At 37.6% G+C, this 25,360-nt stretch overlaps 1 protein-coding gene across 4 annotated transcripts; it reads left to right on the top strand.

Moving 5' to 3' along the window:
* Nucleotides 1-24,955, top strand: SLC13A1 (solute carrier family 13 member 1). 4 transcript variants are annotated; one of them, XM_039383629.1, is made up of 16 exons: nucleotides 1-113; nucleotides 1,830-1,958; nucleotides 2,718-2,854; nucleotides 5,394-5,581; nucleotides 6,170-6,221; nucleotides 6,310-6,376; nucleotides 6,883-7,046; nucleotides 9,605-9,724; nucleotides 10,888-10,986; nucleotides 11,076-11,177; nucleotides 15,734-15,837; nucleotides 16,709-16,818; nucleotides 17,472-17,633; nucleotides 19,663-19,800; nucleotides 19,902-19,963; nucleotides 20,222-24,955. In XM_039383629.1, exons 1-16 carry the CDS (start codon nucleotides 15-17, stop codon nucleotides 20,301-20,303), a joined length of 1,815 nt encoding a protein of 604 aa, XP_039239563.1. In that variant the 5' UTR covers nucleotides 1-14; the 3' UTR covers nucleotides 20,304-24,955. The 4 variants fall into 4 exon arrangements, with proteins under 4 accessions (XP_039239563.1, XP_039239569.1, XP_039239573.1 ...); XM_039383635.1 differs by having other exon boundaries at nucleotides 6,886-7,046; XM_039383639.1 differs by lacking the exon at nucleotides 19,902-19,963 and having other exon boundaries at nucleotides 20,160-24,955.
* The last annotated feature ends 405 nt before the right edge of the window (nucleotides 24,956-25,360 follow it).

Genomic DNA, 25,360 nt, shown 5'->3' on the forward strand with positions numbered 1-25,360 from the left:
ACCAACCATCAACCATGAAGATTCTTAGCTACCTCTTGGTTTACCGAAGGTTGCTGCTCATTGTCCTCACTCCACTACTTTTACTTCCACTCCCACTTATCATCAAAACCAAAGTAAGTGACGTGTTTTGAGACGTAATTATTTTACACCTGTATGTAAAGACAGATTCCCAGATCTTTTAAGATTCATAGAATCATAGATAGTTTCTGTTGGAAGGGATCTTGAATAAATTCATTATGTTTTCATTTTGATTTTTTTTTTTGGTCAAAGTGTATTGGCATAGAATTGTAGAGAAGACAGCTTCAATGTAAAATTCTGTACTGCATTCATGAAGCTCTGAGTCATATACTTGTTTTCTTGTTCAGAAATGCTTTTCCCATTTAACATCATCTAGATTACATTGAAAATCCTGTCCTTGCTATTACCTTTTGGACACTTTTAAACAACTCTCTATGATTGACAGTGAAGATGAACTGTCAGGAAGAGAGCTGCATTTACTTTTTTGTTTCATGAAGGATTTTAAGTTCATCACATATTGTACTGTCTGATAGTAAATGACTGAAGTCAATGACCTGATAAATTTCCTCTGGTTCCTAGATAAAGAAAAGTCTGTGGCAGGATATCTTAGTTTTATTTTACTTGGAATAAATTCTTCAGGCATTCACTAATTCTTGTGGCAACTCCAAGCTGATGAAACAGCTATCTAAAGATGCTGTTAATGATTCTATTTGGTATAGCTCTGATGTCAGTAGAATGAAATGGAATTCTCCCGTGATGCGTTATCACATGTGCATTATACATAATCATACATATCACGTGTGACAATACATGAAAGTTAATTTCAGAAATGCTTGCATCACAGATAGTGATTACAGAGCAACATGCTTCACACTCACATCACAGTTTCAATATTTCAGTTTCCTTTTCAGGAGGAAACTCACAGGAAATTCTTAATGTGGTAGGACTTAAGTGAGATGAACATTTGCTAGATGAATTATGACATTTTCAAATTGTTTAATACATAACAAAAACTTCTTTCAAAAAATAAATGATAGCCATAGCTGACTGACTTAGATTTAACATTGTTGTTTTACCAGTCAAAGGTTCCAAGAGCCACATCATTCAGCTTTCCCTTTCCCAGTACAAATCATCTGTGCTGCTGTTGGGCAGTTTCATACCCTAACCAGTGGCACTAAAAGCCATTTTCCTTAAAAGCATAAATATAAATCAAAAACACACAAAAGAAGTTTCTAGGATTTTAGAAGAAACTAGACTCACTTCACCTGCATTTTACAGGCAGCATTGAAAAAGATTCTCCTGGAAAAAAAAAAAAAAAGAAAAAGAAAAAACTCTTGTTTTTCAGGAGTTTAAATAAAAGACAGTCATTAAAATTACAAGTCTTAAAAACAACAGCTGTGTTTCTTGTCAGTCTTGCACAAAGCTTTTTTACATTAGATCATATCCTTGCCTTATTGATATTGATGAAAAAACTTCATTGATTACAGGAGAGACAAAATTTGACTGTGAGTTCTCCTAGAGGCTTAAAGGCTTGCTTGCATATAGAGAATGTTTGTGATTTATGGTAATTCATGGCCTGAGAATGCTCCAGAATGACCTATGTGATTAATTGTCCTTGAAGGATTAGGCAGCTGACTTTTCCCCTACCTTTCCTAAGTCGTAGAATTTAAATAATTTTGCTATCTCTTAGAAAAATCAGGTCCCTTGACTCATACTTTTTCCGGGTGTGGGGAATCTCTCTATTGACATAGCTGTGATTTTTTCCACTGGATGATCAACTCATATTTTTGTTGGTGCCTTTTGTATTCTAGGAAGCAGAATGTGCATACACGTTGTTTGTGGTTGCCATCTTTTGGCTCACAGAAGCTTTGCCACTGGCTGTTTCAGCTTTGCTCCCTGCCTTTATGTTCCCATTGTTTGGTATAATGGGATCCAAGGAGGTAAATCTTTTTTTCCTCTCTTTTATATTGTGGATATTGAGGATCAAAACTTCAAAGAAAGAAATGCATAATGTTGAAACCTGTCAGGCTAATCCATGGAGTGCCAACCACAGTAGTTCTGCCTCAAAATTTGCTTACATGCTTTGTCCTCAGGACTTGTTTGTATGTCTTTAACACTTTTTTCTATATTATGAGTGCTTAGATGCCAGTCAATAGAAAAATGCTAGTTAGATATAAAATATCTTAATGTTACAGACGTGAGGTGTCATACTAATGACCCCATGCAAAATGCTGAGTGCAACCCCATATGCAAAATACATCTTCATGTCAAAGTGATGACACCGTACTCTATGTTTAAAGTTGTTATTGTATTTGTTGAACAAGTGACAAAAGTAATAAAAGCAACATTTCATTGGTGATTTAGTCCATATGTGAGATGTGACTGATAATTTTAGGTTGTTCTATCATAAACCCTATTTTTTATTTTGTTTTAACAATATGCACTTTCGTGCATTTACTCTTGCAACATTTGGTTAAATGAAATTAACAGTTCTAATGAACTTAACAGTTTAATTTTAAGCCAAAAAATTTTCCTGATATTTATTTCAGTATATAATATTACTGTATTTTTTCCATTAAATTGATAATACCAAATACTGTCAGAAATTCATCATTTAATTAAAAAAAAAAAGGTTGGTTTTGGTTTTATTTTTTGGTTGGTTGGATTTTTTGTTTTTTGGGGTTTTTTTCTTATTTTAGGTGGCATCTTCTTATTTTAAAGACTTTCATCTGCTGCTGATTGGAGTAATTTGCTTGGCAACATCAATAGAAAAATGGAATTTGCACAAAAGAGTGGCTTTAAGAATGGTGATGCTGGTGGGTGTCAAGCCTGCATGGTATGTGCTAAACAATGTCTTGAAGGAAATAATACTTGTGGAAATCTACGTATTCCAGAAATAATTGCCTAGTGCTTTTTCAGTAGTAGAAATTCAGGCTTTCTTTTCTCCTCAAAGTAGATATTTGACTTGATATGATTGATTTCCAGGTGACACTTTATTATTTTGCTGAGGTCCTAATTGAAAGTTCCCTTTCAGTGATTCCGTTCATAATAAGGATCCTTCTAGACAAAAAGAATGGTTAATTTGTGAATAATATAGGGGTCCTGTTTCTTGATGGTGTTTGGAACATTCATACCCAATGTCTTCAATATAAAATCTGGTTTATGCTGATTATTAATTTTTATTTCAATAGTGTTTTCAAAATTCTGGACATTCCCAAAAATATAAGAAGACCTCAAATGCACAGTGAGGAAAAAAAAATCATAAAACTAAACAGGTGGTGGGGAAGGAAAAACACATTAAGCACAATGTCTTTACTTATGTTTTTTTCCTTTGTCTACATATGAAAAAACTATCAAAAGAGAAGAACTTCCCCAGATGGATGAGGTGATGAGGGAAATGAAATCACACTCTCTGCTTACTCACTATCATCATATATCTTATGAAGTGAAAACTCTTTGCTTGCTTTACAAACTTGCAGAAAAGGTTTAGGCCCAGAGATGCACCTGTCAGCACACCAGTAAGGCTGCAGATAAGATTTGTAGAGCAAGTTTGGCTTCCCAGAATATATCATATTCATGACTCCTTGCCAGGAAACAGACTGACAGGAAGCAAAAGGTCAGAAAATCAGAAACCCCAGGCCTAAAAACCGAGATGGTCTAACTAATAGCACCTCATGGAAATGCTGGATTATTTCTATTCCTCAGTGATTTGTCTGACCTAATTATAAATATCAGAGTTATTTTGCTTAGGTTCTGCATGTTTTGATAACTGGTAGCTTCCTGTTTTGACAAAATGCTCTTTACAATCTTCTTCTACTGCCTTCCTTTATCTTTGGCTGTATTCTTGAGCTATGTAGATTTAGTTGTTTCGACTTCTATTTGGTTGATCACTCCTAAAGCTGACTTCTCACCTTTTGGCCAAAATCTTGGAAGGGAGAACACAAGTGGATGGTGTGCCATGCTAAGCTGAACATTGCTGGGGAACTTACTGTGGGTAATCCAACCTGCAGCCAGCTGCTGAGGAGACCTAGAGTAACTCCTGAGATTAGCTCAGTTGGTTAGAGCATGGTGCTAATAATGCCACGGCCATGGGTTTGATCCCTGTATGGGCCATTCACTTGAGTTGGACTTGATGATCCTTGCGGGTCGTCCCACATATTCCAACTCAGAATATGCTGTGAAACTCCACAGAGAGCGTTGTAACCCTGAGGAAGCAGTATCCTTCATAACTAGCTCATCACATTTCCTGATCATGACAAAGGGATAATAAGATTATGATAAGACAATTGGTGAAGGAGAGGATCTACCCATCTCTCAGCATCTGCTGCTCATTAGCGGTGCCCACGGCAGTGGTGGTGCTGTTCTCTGCACCAGCTGTCCTCTGCTGCTCACAGCAGTCCCCAGCCAGCCTGTGCACATTGGAGACTCATCCTGCTCAAGGTAGAGATACCACTGGAGGAGGTTTCTGCATTAGAGGTCATGAGGGGGTGCAGCAGTGAAAGTAGAATAGCAGGAGACTTCTGGATTTTTCATTATGCATTCTTCTGGAGAAACAAATATATATCAGACATAGTGTGGCCAGCAGGACCAGGGCAGTGATTGTCCCCGTGTACTCGGCACTGGTGAGGCCAAACCTCAAATCCCGTGTTCAGTTTTGGGCCCTTCACTGCAAGACAGACATTGGGATGCTGGAGCATTTCCAGAGAAGGACAACAAAGCTGGTGAAGGGGCTGAAGCACAAGTCTTATGAGGAGTGGCTGAGGGAGCTGGGGTTGTTTAGCCTGGAGAAGAGGCGGCTCAGGGGGGACTCTCTACAAGTACCTGAAAGGAGGTTGTAACTAGGTGGGGATCAGTTTCTTCTCCCAGGTAAAAAGTGATAGGACGAGAAGACATGGCCTCAAGTTGGACCATGGGAGGTTTAGATTTGATAATAGGAAAAATTTCTTCTGTGAAAGGTTGGTCAGGCATTGGAACAGGATGCCCAGGGAAGTGATTGAGTCACCATCCCTGGGGACAATAAAAGATGTGTAGATGTGGCACTTAAGAACATAGTTTAGTGATGGACTTGGCAGTGTTGAATTCATGACGTGTACGGTGTTCTTTCTTCAAAGATGGCTCAAATATAGTATAATTCTGTAAATAAACATTATTGCTTCTACTTCAATTGACAACATATTTGAACCTTTAACACTAAAATATGGTAATTTCAGTGTCTTTGATCAATTTTAATTCATAGACTTCCTCAAAAATCAATTACAGACTTTAAATTTTTAGTGTTTCAAGCTTTCTGTTGAAAACATTTTCCATTTATATTAAATAGACTGGTGATAGGAGATGTTACCGTAGCAGTCACAGACTCGTCTCTCCTATTCCAGGCTTATGCTGGGTTTCATGGTTAGCTGTGCTTTCTTGTCGATGTGGCTCAGCAACACCTCTGCTGCTGCCATGGTGATGCCAATTGTAGAGGCTGTAGCTCAGCAGATCATCAGAGCCGAAGTAGAAGCTGATGCACTGGAGATGTCTTGCTCTAATGGCTCCGTCAACCCAGCACTGGAGCTGGACGGTAGGCACGCGCTGCAGCTTCGGTTCTTGCCCGCCCTCACTCAGCAGTAAAAAACACATGAAATACAATTAAATGGCTGGAGAAGTACTATTGCCATTGCACGCTTCATTGTGACACTTCTCTTGGAATACCATGTGTGAGCTCTCTCATGTTCACAAAGATTGATTAAAACAGGTGCAGAAGATGGCAGTTTCATGAGAGGAGGAAAGAAGGGGAGAGACTGACTTATCAGTCTAGTAGAATGTCTGAAATATGACTGCAGGCTATAGATACACTGAGCATTAAATGTTAGCACAAGAAAAGAGCTCTTTAATGTCTAGAGTAATGCTAGGAGAACAAATGAATCTAAACTGGTTTCCTACATGGTTCGATTATAAGTTAGAAAGATTTCTCCTCATTAAAGGATTCAGATTCTGGGAATAGGAGTCATTAAGGAATAGGGAACAACTCAACTGTTTCTCAGATTGGCACTTACAAATGTATTCATGGGACAATGTGAAGTGATTGCATGGAATGGGACATGCTGATGGAGCCTTTCCAGTTTTGCTCCTTTAAATGCTTATTTGTTTTTGCATCACTGTCTTACAGAACACATAGAAGAATGTGAAAGCACTGAGTGGAAAGAAAAGCAAATTAATGGGTAATTGTTATTAATTTACTAAATTCTGCTCTAAGAATTCTTCTAAATAGAATATCTGTTTATTACAATACATGCCTTTGTTTTCCAGATATAACAACAGTGTGGCTAGTACTGTGTGCACAGTTGAAAATGAAAACGAAAAAGGAAATGAACAGGTACTTAAGGTGTCTTTTTATTACATAGTGTAACTTAGTTTTAACCTAAATCTCACTTTTATGCAACACCTAACATGGCACAGGTAGCAATGAATCTAGTTTCACGTGAATAAGAGATATATGTGTAGTCACACATACACACACAGTTTGCTTACATAATCATGTCATTAGTGGTTTTGTGCTCCCAATGTATTTTACACAAGTTAAACCAACCTCACCAGAGTACAAAGTTGATATCTACAGTGTGTATATATATATATCAGTATATATAAAGGAAGTTCTTGTCTCAGTAAAGACAGATCAGGAAAAGGACTTCAGAATTTGACTCTTCCTTCTTTTCCTTTGCATGAATAATTGCAGTACCACTATAACAACAAACCAAACCACACTGCTTACAGCTGTATTACCAGCAAATTGTCTTGCTCTTCTAAGGCATCCTTGAATCCTATTTTTGTGCCTCATGATGAGCCCTTCATATATATTAATTGGTGTATATACTTTCTAAGCAGAACCTACCACCTGCTGAAGCAGAGAGAAAAGGCAGAAAGGACAAATACGATGGGATTCTCAAAGTGATGTGCTTATGTATTGCTTATTCTGCTACCATTGGAGGGCTGACCACAATCGCAGGAACATCGACTAATCTGATTTTTACTGAGCACTTCAATTCGTAAGAGACTATATTATTTATATTCATTTTAATCCAGACTTCTAACATTATTCTTGATCTCTCACATGGTTCCCCTAAAATGCATTAGAAACTTTACCCTTTGATTTGATATTACTCGATTCTATTGCTTTTTTAAATTATTTGTTAAAGACAGAAAATGAAATTACATGGTTGTATTTGCTTTACACAGAGAAAAGCTATAAATGATCTGCCAACACATACAAGAAGACAACCATTCTTTGGTTAAGTAGTACTTTACTATTTGAGTAGCTGCATGGAAAAAGATGGGCTTGTCTGAGAAGGAAGGCGCTACTTAGTATGAATAAGATAGGCACTATTAGGTTGTAAAGAGCTGTTATTAATTTCTAAGTGAAGCAGGGGTTAAATCTGGGTCTGCTTAGCAAAGACCATCAGGAGAGACTTACAAGAGGCTAAGCATTGTTGATATGAGGAATTTAGGTCCATTAATAAATGAAAAAGAAAATAATTTCAAGCCAGTCTGAAACCTGCATTCAGTGGAACACCTTGTTTTGAGGTTTTCCAAATCATTTTTTAATATTCCTTCTCATATTTAAGTAGAACTGCTTTGAAAAGAAAATGGCAGATTTAGTTCCAAAGCTCTTGATAAACCAATAGTTCTTGCTGAACTTTTTTTTTCTGCAAACTATTTATTTGCAGAAGTATGCATACTCTAATTTTGAATGGAGTAAAATAAAGTACTATCTTTTGGTTACCCTCTGCCCACTATTTTGTATTGCACATAGCAAAATGTTAAAGACCAGTTATTGATTGCATTTGTAGTGTTTTCATTTTCCAGAGGGAATAGGTCTAGAAAATAAATAGTTCAGTGTGTCCTGTCCATCCTTGCCTCAGGCAAGACCTGTAGTAGATAATCCAACAGCAGGTAATCCAACCAGTATTATGTAATAGATCATTTTGAAAAATCATTTAAACTGATTGTTCTGTTTACCTGAGGAGTATTTGGTCGGGAGTTGAAGAATACCTAAATGCAATATTCAGATTAGCAGAAATACACAAATATTCAGCCCTGTACAAACCTACTGTGGAATATAAACACAATAAATTAACATATTATGATGGAATTGAATTTTTAGCATAAAGTTTTTAAGAGCTTGTTTTATTGCTCAATAAGAAATTATCACATATGTTTCAGGAAAGACCATAAACACTTTAGCAAATGATGGAATGCTAAATTGTTACAGTTATGTCAGATTTTTCCTATCTTGCAATTTTTAAATTCAAAAATTGATATGGCTAATCATGTAATAAAAGGTACATAGCCCTGTAATCAATAAATAATGTGATAGTACAATGTTTTTAATTGTTCTAGTTTCATTGTCTCATCATTATGTACAGTTGCAATTTAGAGCATCACCTCAAGAAGACGATAGGACTTTTGGTTTTGTCCCTGTTAGCACTTTATTTGCAATACATCTAAGCATCATAGCAAATACAGATCAAACCGAAAATGTGCTTGAGAGAGCATTTATGATAAGCATTTACAGCTTCAAAAACCTATGTAACCATCAGAATTATTTTCCTTCTAGCAAGACATGAAATATAAAAGATTGGCTAATAATCAGAAATAGTCATTAGAGACTCTCTCTGGACATTTTTATTTCCATTCTACCTGATTTTTTTGCATCAAGGAGGAAGCTGTTTAAAGAGATTAGAATTTTCTGACTTTAGAATTAAAAGCTCATTCAGTAGAGTTGAAGGAGCTCAAGGGAAGAGTAATTTCTATTCACAAAGTAAATTGTAAAACAGGCTTTCATTACGCTGCCCTTTTAACTCTCTGGCATCTTTCACATTCAAGAGTAAAATAATTTAAATTGTAAAACAGGTTTTCATTACGCTGCTCTTTTGATTCTCTAGCATCTTTCACATTCAAGAGTAAAATAATTTCTTGCAGAAAACCAGAGCCCCTTTCTCCTTTTTTTATGAAATCACATGGCAGGGAGAGCTCTGGCTGAATGGCCCACATCTGTAACAGTAGGTTAAGACAGCCTCAAAGAGACAAGGTGACTGGAGAGACAATCCACCTAGCAAATGAACATTCCTGGAAATTAGTAATAGTAATTTTGATTTTAATCAGTTTTGAATTGCTTACAGAAGTTTTAAAAATACAAATCTCCACTGTTGTCTTCTATGTTCATTGGAAGCTTTTTCATTTATTTTCTTGTGCTAAAGTCTCATCTCATAGAACTGTTTTCTTTCAACTTCTGTTTCCTTTTAGTCCTAATGGTCCTTAATGCTAATCAACGAGTGGCCCCCCCCTTGCCTACTGAACTCAGGTTAGACACATCTCAGTCCATGTCAGATCACCAGATCTGTTGCTGATCCAGTGATCGAATAACTGGCACAGCTAGTTCCTGTAGTGGTCATGAAGATAAGGATGAGGGTGAGGAAGAGGATACCAGAGGACACCTCATTCTGCCAGCCAGAAGCGCTGTCTTGCAGCAGTACATTCTGGCACTTCTCACAAGTCTTCATTCCTTTGCAAAGCTCAACTGAACATGTTTTTTACTTTCATCCAGACGTTACCCAGATTGCCAGTGCATCAATTTTGGATCCTGGTTTATCCTTTCCTTCCCCATCGGAGTTATTATTCTGCTGCTGTCCTGGGTCTGGCTCCAGTGGCTTTTCCTTGGGTTTGAGTAAGTAAATGGTATAATCAATAAAACTAAAGGTAACTGGTATAAAAGATAATTTGCACCAGGAGTAAATACTGCATCTAGGTTTAACAGGTTCAATAGGAAGAAAATGCAGCAACAGTGATTTTCTGTCCTTGATTAGTATGACTTGATCTCTGGATGGAACAAGAATTTTCTAAAATAGGGATCCTTGACTATTTAGCTCAGTGTAAAAAGTCCATATCAAAAATGAGTCATCATTAAATAATGCATGCTTGCAAGACAGACGAATACTGAAATCTTATACATTTTGGTCTGACTGGAAGATTCACAGTCAGGAGTATGCCCTTTCGTGGAGTCAGGGATTGTTTTTAATACTTTATCTGAGTTATAAACTGATTATATTTGTAAATCTGAAGTAAAAAACTTCTGCTTCTTCTAAGTTCATGTGTGGTGGTATGGTAGGGGTTTTGTCTTTCCACAGAGCTTGGGCTTTTATGGTTTTGGATAGGACATACTTCTTTTGGGCTGATTCTTCAAAGCCTTGCTCTCCATAAGTTCACTAACATCTGGAGAGATAAGTGGGACAGCAATCTTCCACAACTGCATGGCTACTTACAGTGCGAGAGATGAAAAGTGAGACTATTTTTAAGCAGATAGAGTCATCGCACGCTTACCACTTTATATGTGAACATATATTGTTTTCTTTTTCTTGATGGTCATTTTTCTTGATTTGTAGTGTTCTTTTTAACACTGTGTAAGAGTCTTAGCCAAGAATGAAAACCTAGCTTGTAGCAAATACTCTGCAGGCTACTCATGTGATAAAAACTTTTTCATTCTAAAACAAAGTAAAGCAAAGTCATAGATGACTTTCATTAAATAGCTAGGTTATATATTTGGTTGTTTCAATTAGTTTCCATGATAAAAGTTTCATGCTTCCTGGGCAAATGAACTAGTCAAGAATAGGACACGTTTTGTTGCAGCCTCTGTCAATCTCCCACTGGACTTTTTCAGTTAATTCCAATATGCTCAGTTTGTGATAATTGAATTGGAGATACTGTACTGTAAAGTGACATTTTTCCTTTTGTAAAGTGCTATTGGTAACTGATATTAGAAAAGTTAGACTTTTTGTTTTTCTTCTGTATACACTAATATACACTCAGCAATACTGCTGCTTTACATTCCAGTTTTAAAAACATGTTCAAGTGCAGCAAGAAGAAAACAGCTAGAGAAGAGGCCTCATCACGGGTGATTCAGGAGGAGTATAAGAAACTTGGACCAATGAGGTATCTCAAACTATAAATCTGCAAACAAGAGCAATTAAATACAAGTGTGAATTTAAGAAAATTGATAACTCATTCTGTTTCTGTTGTAGCTACCCAGAAACTGTTACACTTGTCCTATTCATTCTAATGACCATTCTGTGGTTCACCAGAGATCCTGGCTTCATCCCAGGGTGGTCTTCACTTTTCCCAGAGTAAGTTGTCTCTTTTGATACAGCAGCAAGAACTGTACTGTGTCTTAACTACATACCTTCTTTTCTTTTCAGTTTTAAAAAATGAAAATATTTGCAATATTTCAGAAATATTCCAGGTTGATGCAAATCTTTGTAGTGTATACAGTATAGATAAACTCTAGAGATTTCACATATGCATGTGTGCAATAGCTGAAATGTGTTAAACCCATTACAGGATAAAATCAAAGGACTAGAGCACAAGTCCTATGAGGAGAGGCTGAGGGAGCTGGGGTTGTTTATCCTGGAGGGGAGGAGGCTTGGCTACAACCTCATCACTCTCTACAACTCCCTGAAAGGAGGTTGTAGCCACGTGGGTGTTGGTCTCTTCTCCCAGGCAGCTATCAGTAAGACAAGATGGTCTTAAGCTCTGCCAGGGAAGGTTTCGGTTGGATATTAGGAGGAAATTCCTTATGGAGACGGTGGTCAGGTATTGGAATAGGCTGCCCAGGGAAGTGGTGGATTCTCCATCCCTAGAGGTTTTTAAGATGAGACTGGATGTGGCACTTGGTGCCATGGTCTGGTAACCATGGCAGTGTTGGATCAAAGGTTGGACTTGAGGATCTCAGAGGTCCCTTCCAACCCCGCTGATTCTATGATTCTATGGTAAGTGCCTCCTAAGAAGGATTATGCCTAGGTTTTAGACTTGACCTGGTGAGGAAGAAGGCATAATGATTAATGCCACAGTATCCCACTTCCTCATCAAACATGAAATTTCAATAATGAATCTTTGATTAGAATTTTTTGATCTCCTGCACCTAGTGACAGCCACACTAGTATGCATACAGGCCAACATCCCCTGCTTTGGCAGCTCAAATTAATGCTATAAATTACTTTCTGTTCATACATAACTCCCTCAACATCACAGTTCAACTAATGACGAAAAAGCGAAGAACTATTACATTGTTTTGCTTTTTGTTTCAGGTTCTCCAGGATCACCTGGATTTTTTTTTCCTAAATAATCAGTCAGTCTTACAGGAACTTTACTGTGATATCTCCTTTCTCTTGCTGTACTTCCTGTAATTTCAGTTCTCTTTTTCTGCAATAAAGGTCTGAGTTTTGCTCTGGAGTGGTAGGAAGTAGTTGCAGGATTGGGATGAGCAGGACTTAGTGCTGTTTAGGTCCTTACGGATTTAACATTTATTATTGGATGGCCCAAAGGCCAGTGTTGGACTAGGATGTAATTTCCAATTTTGTTTTCGTGAGCATTTGTCATAAATGAAATTGAACCTGTATCCATCATGCTTTCTCTCTTTAAATATATTTTCATCATTCATGCACTTACACACCTTCCCCAGGGCTCTTCCAGAAAGTCTGGGAGTGGATGTTACCAGGAATAATTGTAGCACTTCGAACATTTAAAGCATGAAGCAAAATTATTTTCTGCAAAAATTGTCATTATAAAGCGTATTAAAAACTAAGATTGTTTTAAAATTATTTACTTTTAATTATCAAAAGAATTGCAAAAGAACATTTACTACCCCCCCATAACAACAGCAGAGCTAATGATCATTGTCTTGTATGAAACACTGCATTCTTGAAGGGGTTTTGGAGTGTTGACCTAATCAAGCAATCAATCAGCTAGCTAAGCAATCAGGCTGGCTTGGCTTCTCTTCCTGCTTCATATTAAAATTCAGTGTTCACTGAGCACTGTTTAAAGAGCTACATCTGATACTGAAAAACAGGCATGGTAAACAACCTTTCAAATATGGGACTTATGGCTCAAATTATTTTTTTCAGTCCAGAGAGCCACATATTCATATTTGAACCTAGCTACCATTGTCTGAGGATTTTTTTCCACTGGCAGGGAAATACAGAACATTCCCAGAATAAGCATGGTTACAGGTTCTTCACAGGGACATTACTTTGTGGATGCCCTCTAAAGTTTTCCTTGGAAGGTAATGCAATCACATGTCATGTCATGTTAGGCTGAATCATGCTTGTTTCCTCCCTGTCTGTTGACAGCATAGGATCACACATAATTTCTGCTACAGCAATTTCCTTCTATGTCCGGGCCTGATTCCAGGCTGTAGAGTATTAGCTTCAATTAGAGGAGTTCCAGGGTGGCCTTTGGCCAGGACTACAGGAACCTTATAAGAAACAGTAAGTTCAACACTGGGCTGCAGCTGGTTACAGCTGATCCTGCAAGGTGGGCTTCCCTCCTTCTTCCTTAGATTATTGCTTGAATGTACTCATGCTTTTTTTTGCATGGTTTATTGATTTCTTTGATTCTAATACAAGACCACTATGTATTTTTGCCGACAGCCCTGTTCTCTACAATTATTTCAGCTGCAGTCATGTGAGATCTCCTGAATCAACAAGTTTTTTGCTTTCTTATACCACAATCAGATTTGCAGTTTATAAACAGGTAGATGTTGTATGTGCAATTGTATTACTACTTGGATAAATGTACTTTGAAAAAATATTATCTCATTCTGTTCAGAATGGCATCATGTGTGTATCTTCGTAACAGTATGACTAATGGTAGGATGCTGTGTGTGTCCCAAGCAGGTTTTTTGAGAATGGTGTTTTGCATCAGGAATGCTAAGTTTTGTGAGCAAAAAATTGCACCTCCCTAGTTCAACAAGCATAAATGCAAAGTGTAAATGCAAAATGGGGAGGAATGACCCCTGAAGGAAGGGGGCTGCAGGGTCACCTTGACAATGTTTAAATCTACATGGTATGGAGCAAAGAGGAAAGAGTCAGGGTCTTCTTAGTGGCACCCACTGACAGGATGAGAGACAATGGGCACACACTGAAACTTGCAGGAGTCCTGAACATCATGTAATGTTTTTTACTTTTAACAGCAACCTAGAGAGGTTGTGGGGTCACCATCTTTGGTGGTATTAAAAAACTTTCTGGATAGAGTCCTGGGCAATTGGTTCTGGGTGACTCCGCCAGAGCAGGGAGGGGTTGGACCAGATGACCTCCCAAGGCCCCTTAACAAAATCAAACATTCTATAAAAATGCATCTGCCTAGAAGAAAGTGGTAGCATGCATTGTTTCTGTATCCAGACCTTGCCTTCCTTCAAAAGTCCTAGCAAGTCTTAAGAGAATGCATGATGGGATCCTAGAGGAGGAGATTTTGGATCTTTAGACCCAGCACATCTGGTCCTAGGATAAGGGTAATATATAGGCAGAACCCTCTGACTATATAACCATAACAACATATATTTTTTAACCATAGCAAATATGTTTTTTCAAAATGTATTTTCTATGCAGGCAGACACTAGGAAGCAGGAGACACAAATTAGAGAATCACTTCAATTTCTATGGCAGCTTCATTTTGTGACAATGTTAGCTAAAACTATGCTGGTTTTGGTGTCAGTGCGCTATGCATATTAAGCTTTTTTGAATTTCACCTAACCAAGCAAAGGGATCTATCAGATTATGCGTTTGTAGCATAAAATCAGGAGAAAATTTTTTCTTTTCAGTGAAAAACCCTTATTTAGTACAAAACAGTAAGCTGCTGGGAAGATCTGCTGGGAAGTTATTATTGGACCTACTGTAGCTGTATATTCAGAAAAGCATATGGTCTGAGGCTAAGAGAACAAATATATTGGTATATTGGTTCAGAAGATCTTACAGAACTTGCAGAAAATTGAAAAAATAACAAAAGTTAAGAAAATGTTTGCTTTAACTTTCTTCAGTAAAATTTTTATTCATTTTTAATGACCATCTTGACTGAAATAAGAGACTGGAATATGTCATCTTCTAACAGTCTGTAACAGACTCAGATGGATGTGTTAAAATGGCCTTAGAACTCAGCTTTGCACCTTGCCTGATCTTAGGGCTACTCTGTACAAGTTAGAAGGATATTGAATTAGCTTAAGAAACAGTAGTGCAAACAGTTCTCAGGCACTGGAAGTGACCAAAACAAATATGACCCTTGTGACTATGACCCTAGTAATGACAGCCATAGGAGGATGAAAATTAAGCTATGCTGCCTTTTCTTAGCTACAAAAACGTCACCCTTTCTGTGTGGCAAAACAACATATACTTACTCAAGATGTTTATTTATGAATTTAGAGGGACTGCACAAAATATTTCTACAGATGTGATGAGTTGACTGTGACAGTCTGCCAGGTGCCCACCCAGTTGCCCTCTCACTGCTCCTTGGCATGAGGACAGGGGAGAAAATAAGGTCAAAAAGCTTGTGGGTCAAGATAAAGACAGGGATACTGGTTTTCAGTTTCAATCATGGGCAAAACAGACTTGATATGGGAGAAATTAATTTAATTACCAGTTAAAAATAGAGTTGGAAGGTGAGAAACAAAACCAAAAACTAAAACACCTTTTACCCACCCTCTTTTTTTCCAGGCTTAGCTTGACTCCTTCATTCCTTACACCTCTGCCTCTTTCCACCACATCAACTGGTGCAAAGGATGGGAAATAGAGGGTTCTGGTCAAGTCTACAGCAGCTCTTCTCTGCTACTCTATCCTCCTCCTCAATCTTTTTCCTCTTCTCCTCCTGAATATGTATATTTATGTGTTTTTTTTCCTTTTTAACTTCTCCTTAGGTATAAAAGCTATATTATGGATTCAACAGCTGCCTTAGTGATAGGCGTCCTGTTCTTTATTATTCCAGCAAAAACATTGTCTAAGACTTCAAATGGCGAAAACAGTTGAGTATATTTTTATAAAGATTTTACTACAATAAGGTACCTAAGATGCTACTATAAATAGAACTTATTGCACTGGTTAGAGGAATGTTGTTAAGTAATAATGCTAAAATCTTAATATAAGGATAAAATCTTACTGGGATATAAAGCATCCCTGGCCTGGAAGTCAGTGCCAACAATTATGCAATGTTAGCAGCAGGAGCTAGTGCTGTGCAGGAACCTGCTGCCTGCAGCCCATCACCACAGGCAGAAACCTTTCCATTGACTGCAACGGGCTTTGAAACAGGACTGAATGGGCAGGGCTGGGCTTATTTTTGGAAAATTTTACTGCTTAATTAAGGTATCCTATAAAATTCAAAATAGTACATGAGTTCATTATCATGTAACTTTTCCTCTTCAAAATGAAATATTCCCTAAAGTATACTTCTAGCTTGTCCTCTTTATGCATTCAATTGTGCTGCTGAAATCAATGAGATCTGGGGGTTCATAGAGAATGCAAGACCATAACCTAAATGAGCTTAAGTGAAACAGCCTTTGCACAGCAATCTGTGAATAGTGCAGTCTTATTGAGTAAATTAAACTCATTGATATCCCACAGCTATCTTCCACATAGGGAAGGAGGGGAAAGGGGCCAATGTTCCACTGGTGGAAACAGTTACAGCTCTTATGTCTCCAAGCTGTGACAGTTTTCCCCAGTAAAGATCTGTCCCCGGAAGTGACGGTTGATTCCATCAGAGGCTTTCTTCATGTTATAATGATTGCCTTTGAATTTTTCCCAAGTACTTCCTCAGAGAGATTATTTCAAGAGCTTGTCAATATGTTTTTAAATGTTGTTTGGGGATTTGTTTTTTTTTTTATTTTTTTTTTCTCTAGCTCTTTTTGGTTACACTCCACTCATTACTTGGAAGGAATTTCAGTCATGCATGCCCTGGGAAATAGCTATTCTCGTTGGTGGCGGCTTTGCACTGGCAGACGGCTGTGAGGTAATGCAATTTATAGAAGATAAACAAATAGCATGACCCACATCAGGAGCAACTCAGACATGCAGTGAATTCAGTTATTATCTTGTTTTAGCAAGTTATTCTGTAGCAATATTGAACATGATAAATGTGATGAATATTCAAGATGTTCACAAAGTAGGTTTACAAAAAAAGAAGCTTCCTTTGTCTTCCAAGACAACTGATGACTACTGTTTCTTATGTAATTTAAACCTGATGGCGGTAGGAGTTGTGAAGACACACTGTTTCCAAAGCCTTAGGGTTAATGTCACTGAAGTACCTCTTATGTGAACAATGGTAGTTACTCAAGTAAATCAAGCAGGTTTGGACCCAGTCTGTGGTGATGGAGCCTGATATATGCATATTACCATTTTCTGATAAGACTCTACTAACCATCTCAGAGGTACAAATATAAATAAATGGAATATAGTTTGCATGGGCTCCTATAGGGCACAACTGAATTAGAAAAACAGGCTTAAAAATATGTGATAGGAATATGGAAAATATTTCCAGTGTTTTTCTCTTTTACATAAATATTTTGCAAGTAGCAGATGAGTAAAGTCTCTTATACACCATTTTTCAAATTTTTCTTACAATGACTTGCTAAACATAATCATATTGCCATATTCCTTATGCAGGTTTCAAAACTTTCTGAGTGGGTAGCAAGTAAATTGACCCCTATAGGATCATTACCATTGTGGTTGGTTATCCTGATATCCTGTCTTATTGTCACTTCAGTAACGGAAGTAGCCAGCAATGCAGCTACCATTACAATATTTTTGCCCATACTATCTCCTTTGGTGAGTATAACAAATGTTATTTTTAATCAGAATATGCTCTATCATCCATATAATAATACAGCTGCTTAAAGAAGCAGTTTTTAAAAGTCTCCATAAAATACTTCATGCAGTTTATTTTCCTGTTCTGTATTGTGCATTGGATATTTGGTGGTTTAAAGTATTTCTTACAAGGGATGTGGAAAATTTAGTAAAATTAGATAAAAGTTCATGTCGTGGTCTAAATCCAGTCAGCAACCAAGTATCATGCAGCTGCTTGCTCACTCCCTGGCCAGCATGACTGGGGAGAGAATTGAAAGGGTAAAAGCTAGAAAAGTTATGTGTTGAGATAAAGACAGTTTAACTCAGAAAGCAAAAACTGAACAGGCAAGCAAAGCAAAACAAGGAATTAATTCACTGCTTCCCATGGGAAGGTGAGTGTTTAGCCATCTCCAGGAGAGCAGGGCCCCATCACACAGAGCAGTTACTTGGGAAAACAAATGCCAACCTTCCAAACATCCTCCTGCTTCCTCCTTCTTCCCCCCACTCTATATACTGAGCATGTGGCCATATAATAAGGAATATCCCTTGAGTCAGTTTGGGTCACCTGTCCCAGCTGTGTCTCCTAGCAATTTCCCACTCACCTCCAACTTCCCTGCCAGTGTGGCAGTAAGAAAAGTAGAAAAGGCCTTTGCTCTGTGTAAGCACTGCTCAGCAGGAGGAAAAAACATCTCTATATTATCAACACTGTGCTCAGCACAAATCTAAAACATACTAGCCACTGTGAAGAAAATTAACTCTACCCCAGCAAAATCCAGCACAGTTCAACACATGAAAATTAATGCTGTTATTACTATCTGTGAAGATCTGAAGCTCTTAAAAAGGACAGCTCTCTTAGAGTTTCTTTAGGACTGCATCTTCAGCAAAAATGGTTAACACTGCAGGTTGTCAGCAAAGAGAGGGCTAATAGATGTGCTTTACACATAATTCTCATTTCTTCTGTCCTTAGCTCAATTCAGTCCTTTCTTCTAATCATTTTTATCAAAACATCTGATTTTTTCTTCTTCAAAACTTACTGATTGTCTTCTAGTCTGTTGATTTTCCTCTGAGTCTCCTTCTCTTCAGACTAAACAACCCTAGCTCCCTCAGCCTCTCTTCATAGGACTTACAAGTTAGACCTTTCACCAGCTTGGTTGCCCTTCTCTGGACTCGCTCCAGCATCTCAATGTCTTTCTTGTTGTGAGGGACCCAGAACTGGACACAGTACTCGAGGTGTGACCTCAGTAGTGCTGAGTACAGGCAGATGATCACTGCCCTGGTCCTGCTGGCCACACTCTTTCTGATACAGTCCAGGATCCCTTTGGTCTTCTTGGCTACCTGAGCACACTGCTGGCTCATGTTCAGCCGACTGTCAACCCCAAGGTCCTTTTCAGCTGGGCCACTTTCCAATCACTCTGCTTCGAGCCTGTAGTGCTGCATGGGGTTGTTGTGACCCAAGTAGAGCACTCAGCATGTTGCCTTGTTGAACCTCCTACAATTGGCCTCGGCCCATTGATCCAGCTTGTCCAGATCCCTCTGCAGAGCCTTCCTACCCTCCAGCAGATCAACACTCCCACCCAACTTAGTGTCATCTGCAACTTCACTGAGGGTACACTTGATCCCCTTATTCAGATCACCAATAAAGATATCAAACAGAATTGAACCCCTCATTGAATTCCTCCTACGAATTGCATACAAATGCAACTTCATCATCTTTCTTGCAGTGTTTTTGCTTCTCGTGCCTGTGAAATGTGAGCAGCCTTTGCAATAGCCTTATTTTATGGACTCAACTACAATCAGAAAACATCAGACATGAATTTAAAGAACTATCTTTTCTCCTCTGAAGCATTCTCAGATATAATCTCAAAAAATGAGTTACCAAAAAAGTTATTTCTCACTATTTAGACTAGCAGTTCTATCTACAGTTCACCTGTGGTAATATAAGAAGTTTGTATTTATGTATTTAATTTGGCAATGCATCCCTTGACAGCTGTACTCTCTTATTTTTCAATAGGCTGAAGCCATTCATGTGAATCCACTTTTCATTTTGATACCTGCTACCTTGTGTACTTCCTTTGCATTCCTGCTTCCTGTATCAAACCCATCCAATGCCATCGTATTTTCATATGGTCATTTAACTGTTATGGACATGGTGAGTTTTAAACAAAAGTCCCTAGAGGGGATTTTAAACATTTTAAAAATTTTCTTCAGTATCTTGATGTAAGTTTCTGCTTTCTTTTCCCTCTTTTTCAGGTGAAAGCTGGTTTGGGCATTAACATCATCGGAGTTGCTGTAGTTATGCTTGCAATTATGACATGGACCTTGTTTGTACTTCCTTCGCACTTCCCTTCCTGGTTACCAATCCATTGCCATCGTATTTTCATATGGTCATTTAACTGTTATGGACATGGTGAGTTTTAAACAAAAGTCCCTAGAGGGGATTTTAAACATTTTAAAAATTTTCTTCAGTATCTTGATGTAAGTTTCTGCTTTCTTTTCCCTCTTTTTCAGGTGAAAGCTGGTTTGGGCATTAACATCATCGGAGTTGCTGTAGTTATGCTTGCAATTATGACATGGATAGTGCCTATATTTGATCTCTATACTTACCCAAGCTGGTTACCAAACATTCCATCTACAAATGACACTGGGCTTTAAAAAAAAAAAAAAAAGTCTTGTTTCTTTTCTCACATGTGGTGAGTCACTTAAAATGCTTTTTGTCACCACAATGATAAGGACTTACATTACTATAAATGCCATATTTCACAGTCCCAGAGACTGATGATCCAGTCTGAAAGTCTAATCAGGAAGAGTGCTAGACTTTCTAAATATCACAGTTAGATCGGGTTTCTAATCTAGTTCAGCTAGTCTGAATTTTAATATCTTCATGTTGTGAAGGAAAAAAAATAAATGTGCATAGCCATTATCACTGGCAGTTTGCCCCCATTCTCAGGGTAGCAGAATAATGAAATGTACATTTTATTATTTCAAATATGTGTTCTTGCTATTTTTTATTTGGGGGTTGTCAGAGAACATATTAGTTTTCTGTTTTCTAGATTCAAACTCTGTTTGAAACAGTGTTGATCATAAACAAAAGATCAGGCAGGGGACTCTCTTGAACACATAGTTTACAGACCTGTCAGAAATGCACAGAAAAATGGTGAATAGCAGCATGACCACTTAAACAGCACTTTATCTATTAAACATCTTGTAACCTGGAAGGAGAATACATACTTAAGCATATGTTTAGTCTAACTGCTCCCAAGACCTCACTGAAACATATCGTTACTGCTGTGAAAATAAGAGTAAAAAAAATTAATATTTCTCTGGATCGACAGGTATTGATAGATCTGAGTTGATCTATATAAATGGAGACTAAATGATCATCATATCTCTCTGCCAAAAGTAGAGATAAATCCCCTTGATGAGTGAAACCATAAGACAGAGTGCTGAAGATTTGACACTCAAACTGTCAATGAAGTGCATCTTCGCCTGCAGGCTCATGATCTCTATAGAACAGGTGCCAGTTTAAGGTTACTAAACGGTGTTAATGTTGTAATGTTCTAAACACAAAACAGTGCAATGTAGTCAGAATGGAAGTTGGAGTTCAAAGATATCTTCAAATAATGATATTCTATTTGGTTGTTACATGTTTTTCACCAAAAGGACTATCACCAGTTGGAAAGACCGGTGATAATTTGTAAAGAGCACGTAGCTAGTAGTCTGAATGAAAGCTGCATGTATTTAGCTTGGATCACGCCTTGGGACACCTGCATGATAGTTGTAAACCTTAATCTGCCTTTTATAGATAGTGTAAATTATCCATTTTTCGTAAAAACAACAACCAAAAAATGCTCGTTTTTTGATTACATAGTTTACATTTATTTTTGATAGTGCACATTTAGAGATGTCAGTCATGACTTCTATAATGCCAGAATACAGCGTATTGTTGTATATGTAGTATGCTTCCTTTAGCTACTAGTTGCAGATTCAGCTGCAGTGAATTATTAAAAAAGCACTTTTTCTTAATGATGATGGTTTTGTGTAAGTAGTTGCTGTCTGTGCATGCCACCACTCTTTTAAGCCTGACTGAGGCTTCTATCTCTTTAGGATGGCAACCCCACTTTTTTTTAATGCAGTGGCAAAATAAGGCTATGGCCATCACTAGCCCTATCAGGAGCTGCCACTATACAAATAACGATAACTGATCCCCTGCAGCAATGATTATGATTACAGATATGCAACATTTGGCTAAATGAAGTCAGGTACCAGTGGGAAATGCTTATGCAAGTAACTAATCCAAGATACAAACCTTGGATTATACTATATGGTGTTCTCCCAGAAGAATGTGCAGTGCAGGAGCTCCTGGCTTGTGCAGGCCTGCAGGCACAGAGAGGACAAACAGCTAAGAGAATGCTCTTACTTTAAGGTTCCCAGGTATGACCTTCTAATTCTGTCAGTAATTTCCAGATTATTCAAGAGCAGCAGAAACAGTGAATCACAGAGTATTTCAAGTGGAAGGGATCTCAGAAGACTCTCTCATCCAATCTCTTGCTCAAAGAAGGTTAACACTGAATTCAGACCAGGTTGTTTAGGGATTTTTCTAGTCACATCTCAAAACTCTCCTAGATGTAAACTGCACAACTTCCCTGGCTAATGTTCTCCAGCGCTTTACTGTCCTGGTTGTGAAATATTTTGTCTTTAAACAAACATATTCATTTTAGGCTAATAGATTCATTATTGTCCCTTTTATTTGGGATGAATTCTTTCCTGTTTGTAAAATTGTCTTTTTCTTTTTTAACGAAACATGAAAAAGAGAAGACAATCCTCTTTGTGGCCTTATGTTTACCAGTCCCAATGGATGTGATATTTTCGGTCTCCACAGGTCTGCTCTGCAGTATTATAATCATGTGGCAATTGTTTTTCAGCCAAAGGAAATTTATTAACTGTTCCTGAACTGTTCCCGAGTTTTATCAATGTTCCCAATACAGAATTGGCTGTTGTCACCTTAGCCTTGAATATGGCAAGGTCTACAGAGGTCCATGAGTGCACTACACCATGAAATCAGGCTTTGACACTGGTATTCCTTCTTCAAGTTACACATCTTCATGGAAGAAAATAAACATTTTGCACTGTTTAAGAGAACTCTTCAGAAGTTGTCAACTGTACTAAGTGATACAGTTTGCAGTACGAGCTGAAGCTCAGTTTGTGCCAGATGATTTTCAGCTGATCATTTTATTTACTTTTTGGTTTATTCATAGAATCATAAATAATATGACAAAAAAGCCCATCATGTCTGAACCCTCACCTAATTCAGACCATAGAATTTCCCTAAATTACTTTTTTTCAGGACAGAAAGCATGGTTAAGTATCTTAGTAAACAAGAAGAGAGTCAATTTTTTAAATGAAGGATGCACTTTTAAAAACTGTTTTCACTACCGTTGGTGTATACAGTGAAAAATATGCAAAGAGAGAAGGGAGAGATTTGTAAAGAAAGTCAGTCATCTGTTGGGCCATGTGTTTATAATTTGTCTAAATGAAATGCAGAATTATAAATAAACTGACTTTCAGTGACCAGTATTTCATTGTGTCATAATGTACCAAATTAGTGACAAAAATTAAATGATCAAGCATGAGGTTTTTGGAGATTGCATCCTGTAAGTAAGCCAGTTGTGAATAAACAAGTCTGTAGTAGTGGGAGTGTAGGGTCTCACCAGGATTTTTAACTTGTTTAGCCAGAAGTTTAAGGAATGGGTCAGACACAATCTTTGAAATTATTTGTTATTATTGCTAACTTATCTTTAAAACTTTTGGGAACCTTTTAAGTAAAAATTAACAATGCTGCAGTGTAGGGATTAATATTGCTAAAACTTTCTCACCCGAGAACATTGAAATGGAGGAAAAAGAGAATTTCAGAGTGTGGCACTCTGGGTATGCAACAGGTGGATTTGGCTCTGACTGCAGGCACAGAGCACTGTGCTGACTGCCAGCAGAAATACACTCTACATATCTTGCTATTGTATTCCTTGCTCTGACCAGAATTTGTATTATGACAAATGGTGGAAATGCACCTACAATTATGTTAAGAGTTGATTAATATATAATGACATAAACTATTTGTAAATTGCTTTGCACGTAATTTCCATATAAAATGGTGTGGTTTTTCTTTGTCTCAGATGAGTCTGATTAGTCTACTGTATTAGTACATAAGTAATATTTATGACTTACTATTTATTTGTGGTCTATTCCTGATGAATTAAAAGGAGCCTTTGCCATGCACTTCATTAGAGAGATGTGCCAGGTCTTTGTTCTCCTTTTCTATGGCCATGCTTTATTTAATATATTTTCATTTTGCTTTTGGAAGATGTACATTTAGCTTACCAGAAACCACAAACCATGTGAACCCTGGAAAAAGCTTCTTGAATTTCCTCTTGTTGTAATCAGATAGTCAGATCAGTCCTGCAATGTAAATCCCCCTATGAACATTTAAAATGAAATGACTGTGTTTGTTTACTGCAAGGGTCTTGCTTGTTTAAAATCAACTAGCCAATAGCTTGAGGGCTGGCTGAGGAGCAACAGCACAGCAGCTCAGGAAGAGTGAAGCAAAAAAAACCCACTTTATACCCTGGATCTTACAACTTTTTAGTTATGTCTAGATACCAAGCCACTTTGCATATGAATAACAACAGTGAAAAGAAGTTGCATGTTATGTGCAGCTGCTGGCAGGACTGGAAGGCTTCTGGTGATCCCTTAGACGTCCAGAAGTCTAATCATGCCCCCTTTTTTGCCCTGCCCTTGATAGCCCACAGCAGGATGTTGCTTGCCTTGATGGGGCAAGAGCACCTGGGGCTGAGGATATCTCCCAGTGGTCAGGTCTGCACATATATCAGATTGCTTTGCAGCTATTAGTCATAAATAATAATTTTGGTTATCAGCTTACCTCTTTGTCTCTGCAAAGTTGATTTGATGATTTGTGGTTTTAACAGTCACTGAACTTTTAGTTTAGTGTCATTTCTTAATACTTCTGCCTTTTATTTTTGGAAGCTGATGTACGTTATTTTACTTGCACAATGTTCAATTTCCGTCCAACTTTCCTTTACAATACCAATGTACTAATTTTAAAACAAATATTTTCCAGATGCTGTACAGTCTGACATATATCAGTGGTAAATTAAAAAGAGCTAAAATTGTGGTCTGTGAAGAAAACTTTTTGTCAATAAAGTGCCCGAGATTTCTTAAACCTTGTTTATTGTTATATCTCAACACCTGATATACATGGCAGTGAAGAGTATCCGCTGAGGATATTTTAAACAGGCTGGATATCAAAAAAGTCCACTTTTTAAATAATTTTAAAAGGAGAAGATCTTTTAGCTTTAAAAAGGCAGTTATAGTAAAAATTCTGCTGTCTGGTAGGTTCCTCTGCAAACACAAAATAAATACATTGCAGTCTCAAACTGTTTGGTGCTTCATTAGAAATTACAAAATCAGAAAGCAGTGTATATACCTATGCAAAATAGTTCCTCAGTTCCTGGTTTCTTATTCAGAAATAATCATTTTAGGTCAAGGATACTGGAGCAGACCCACATGGATGGCTGGAAGAGTCACTTCCAAGCATTTAATTTAGTCTTTTGGTGGAAGGCCTCAGATTCTGCCATCTTCAGTTGTGGCAAATGTGGAAACTTGGGTGCAAATTTCAGATTGCTGTCCTAAATTTT

This window comes from Pipra filicauda, unplaced genomic scaffold, assembly GCF_003945595.2.
Source record: "Pipra filicauda isolate LSUMZ 115617 unplaced genomic scaffold, ASM394559v2 scaffold113_size4260070_pilon, whole genome shotgun sequence".
Taxonomy (NCBI): domain Eukaryota; kingdom Metazoa; phylum Chordata; class Aves; order Passeriformes; family Pipridae; genus Pipra; species Pipra filicauda.

Bases quoted from the DNA above. Each gene is read 5' to 3' on its own strand.
- SLC13A1 (XM_039383629.1), top strand. From the start codon at position 15: ATGAAGATTCTTAGCTACCTCTTGGTTTACCGAAGGTTGCTGCTCATT. The intron at 1,959-2,717 runs GTAAATCTTTTT...TTCTTATTTTAG, and splicing joins GTATAATGGGATCCAAGGAG to GTGGCATCTTCTTATTTTAA. The intron at 5,582-6,169 runs GTAGGCACGCGC...ACTGTCTTACAG, and splicing joins CCCAGCACTGGAGCTGGACG to AACACATAGAAGAATGTGAA.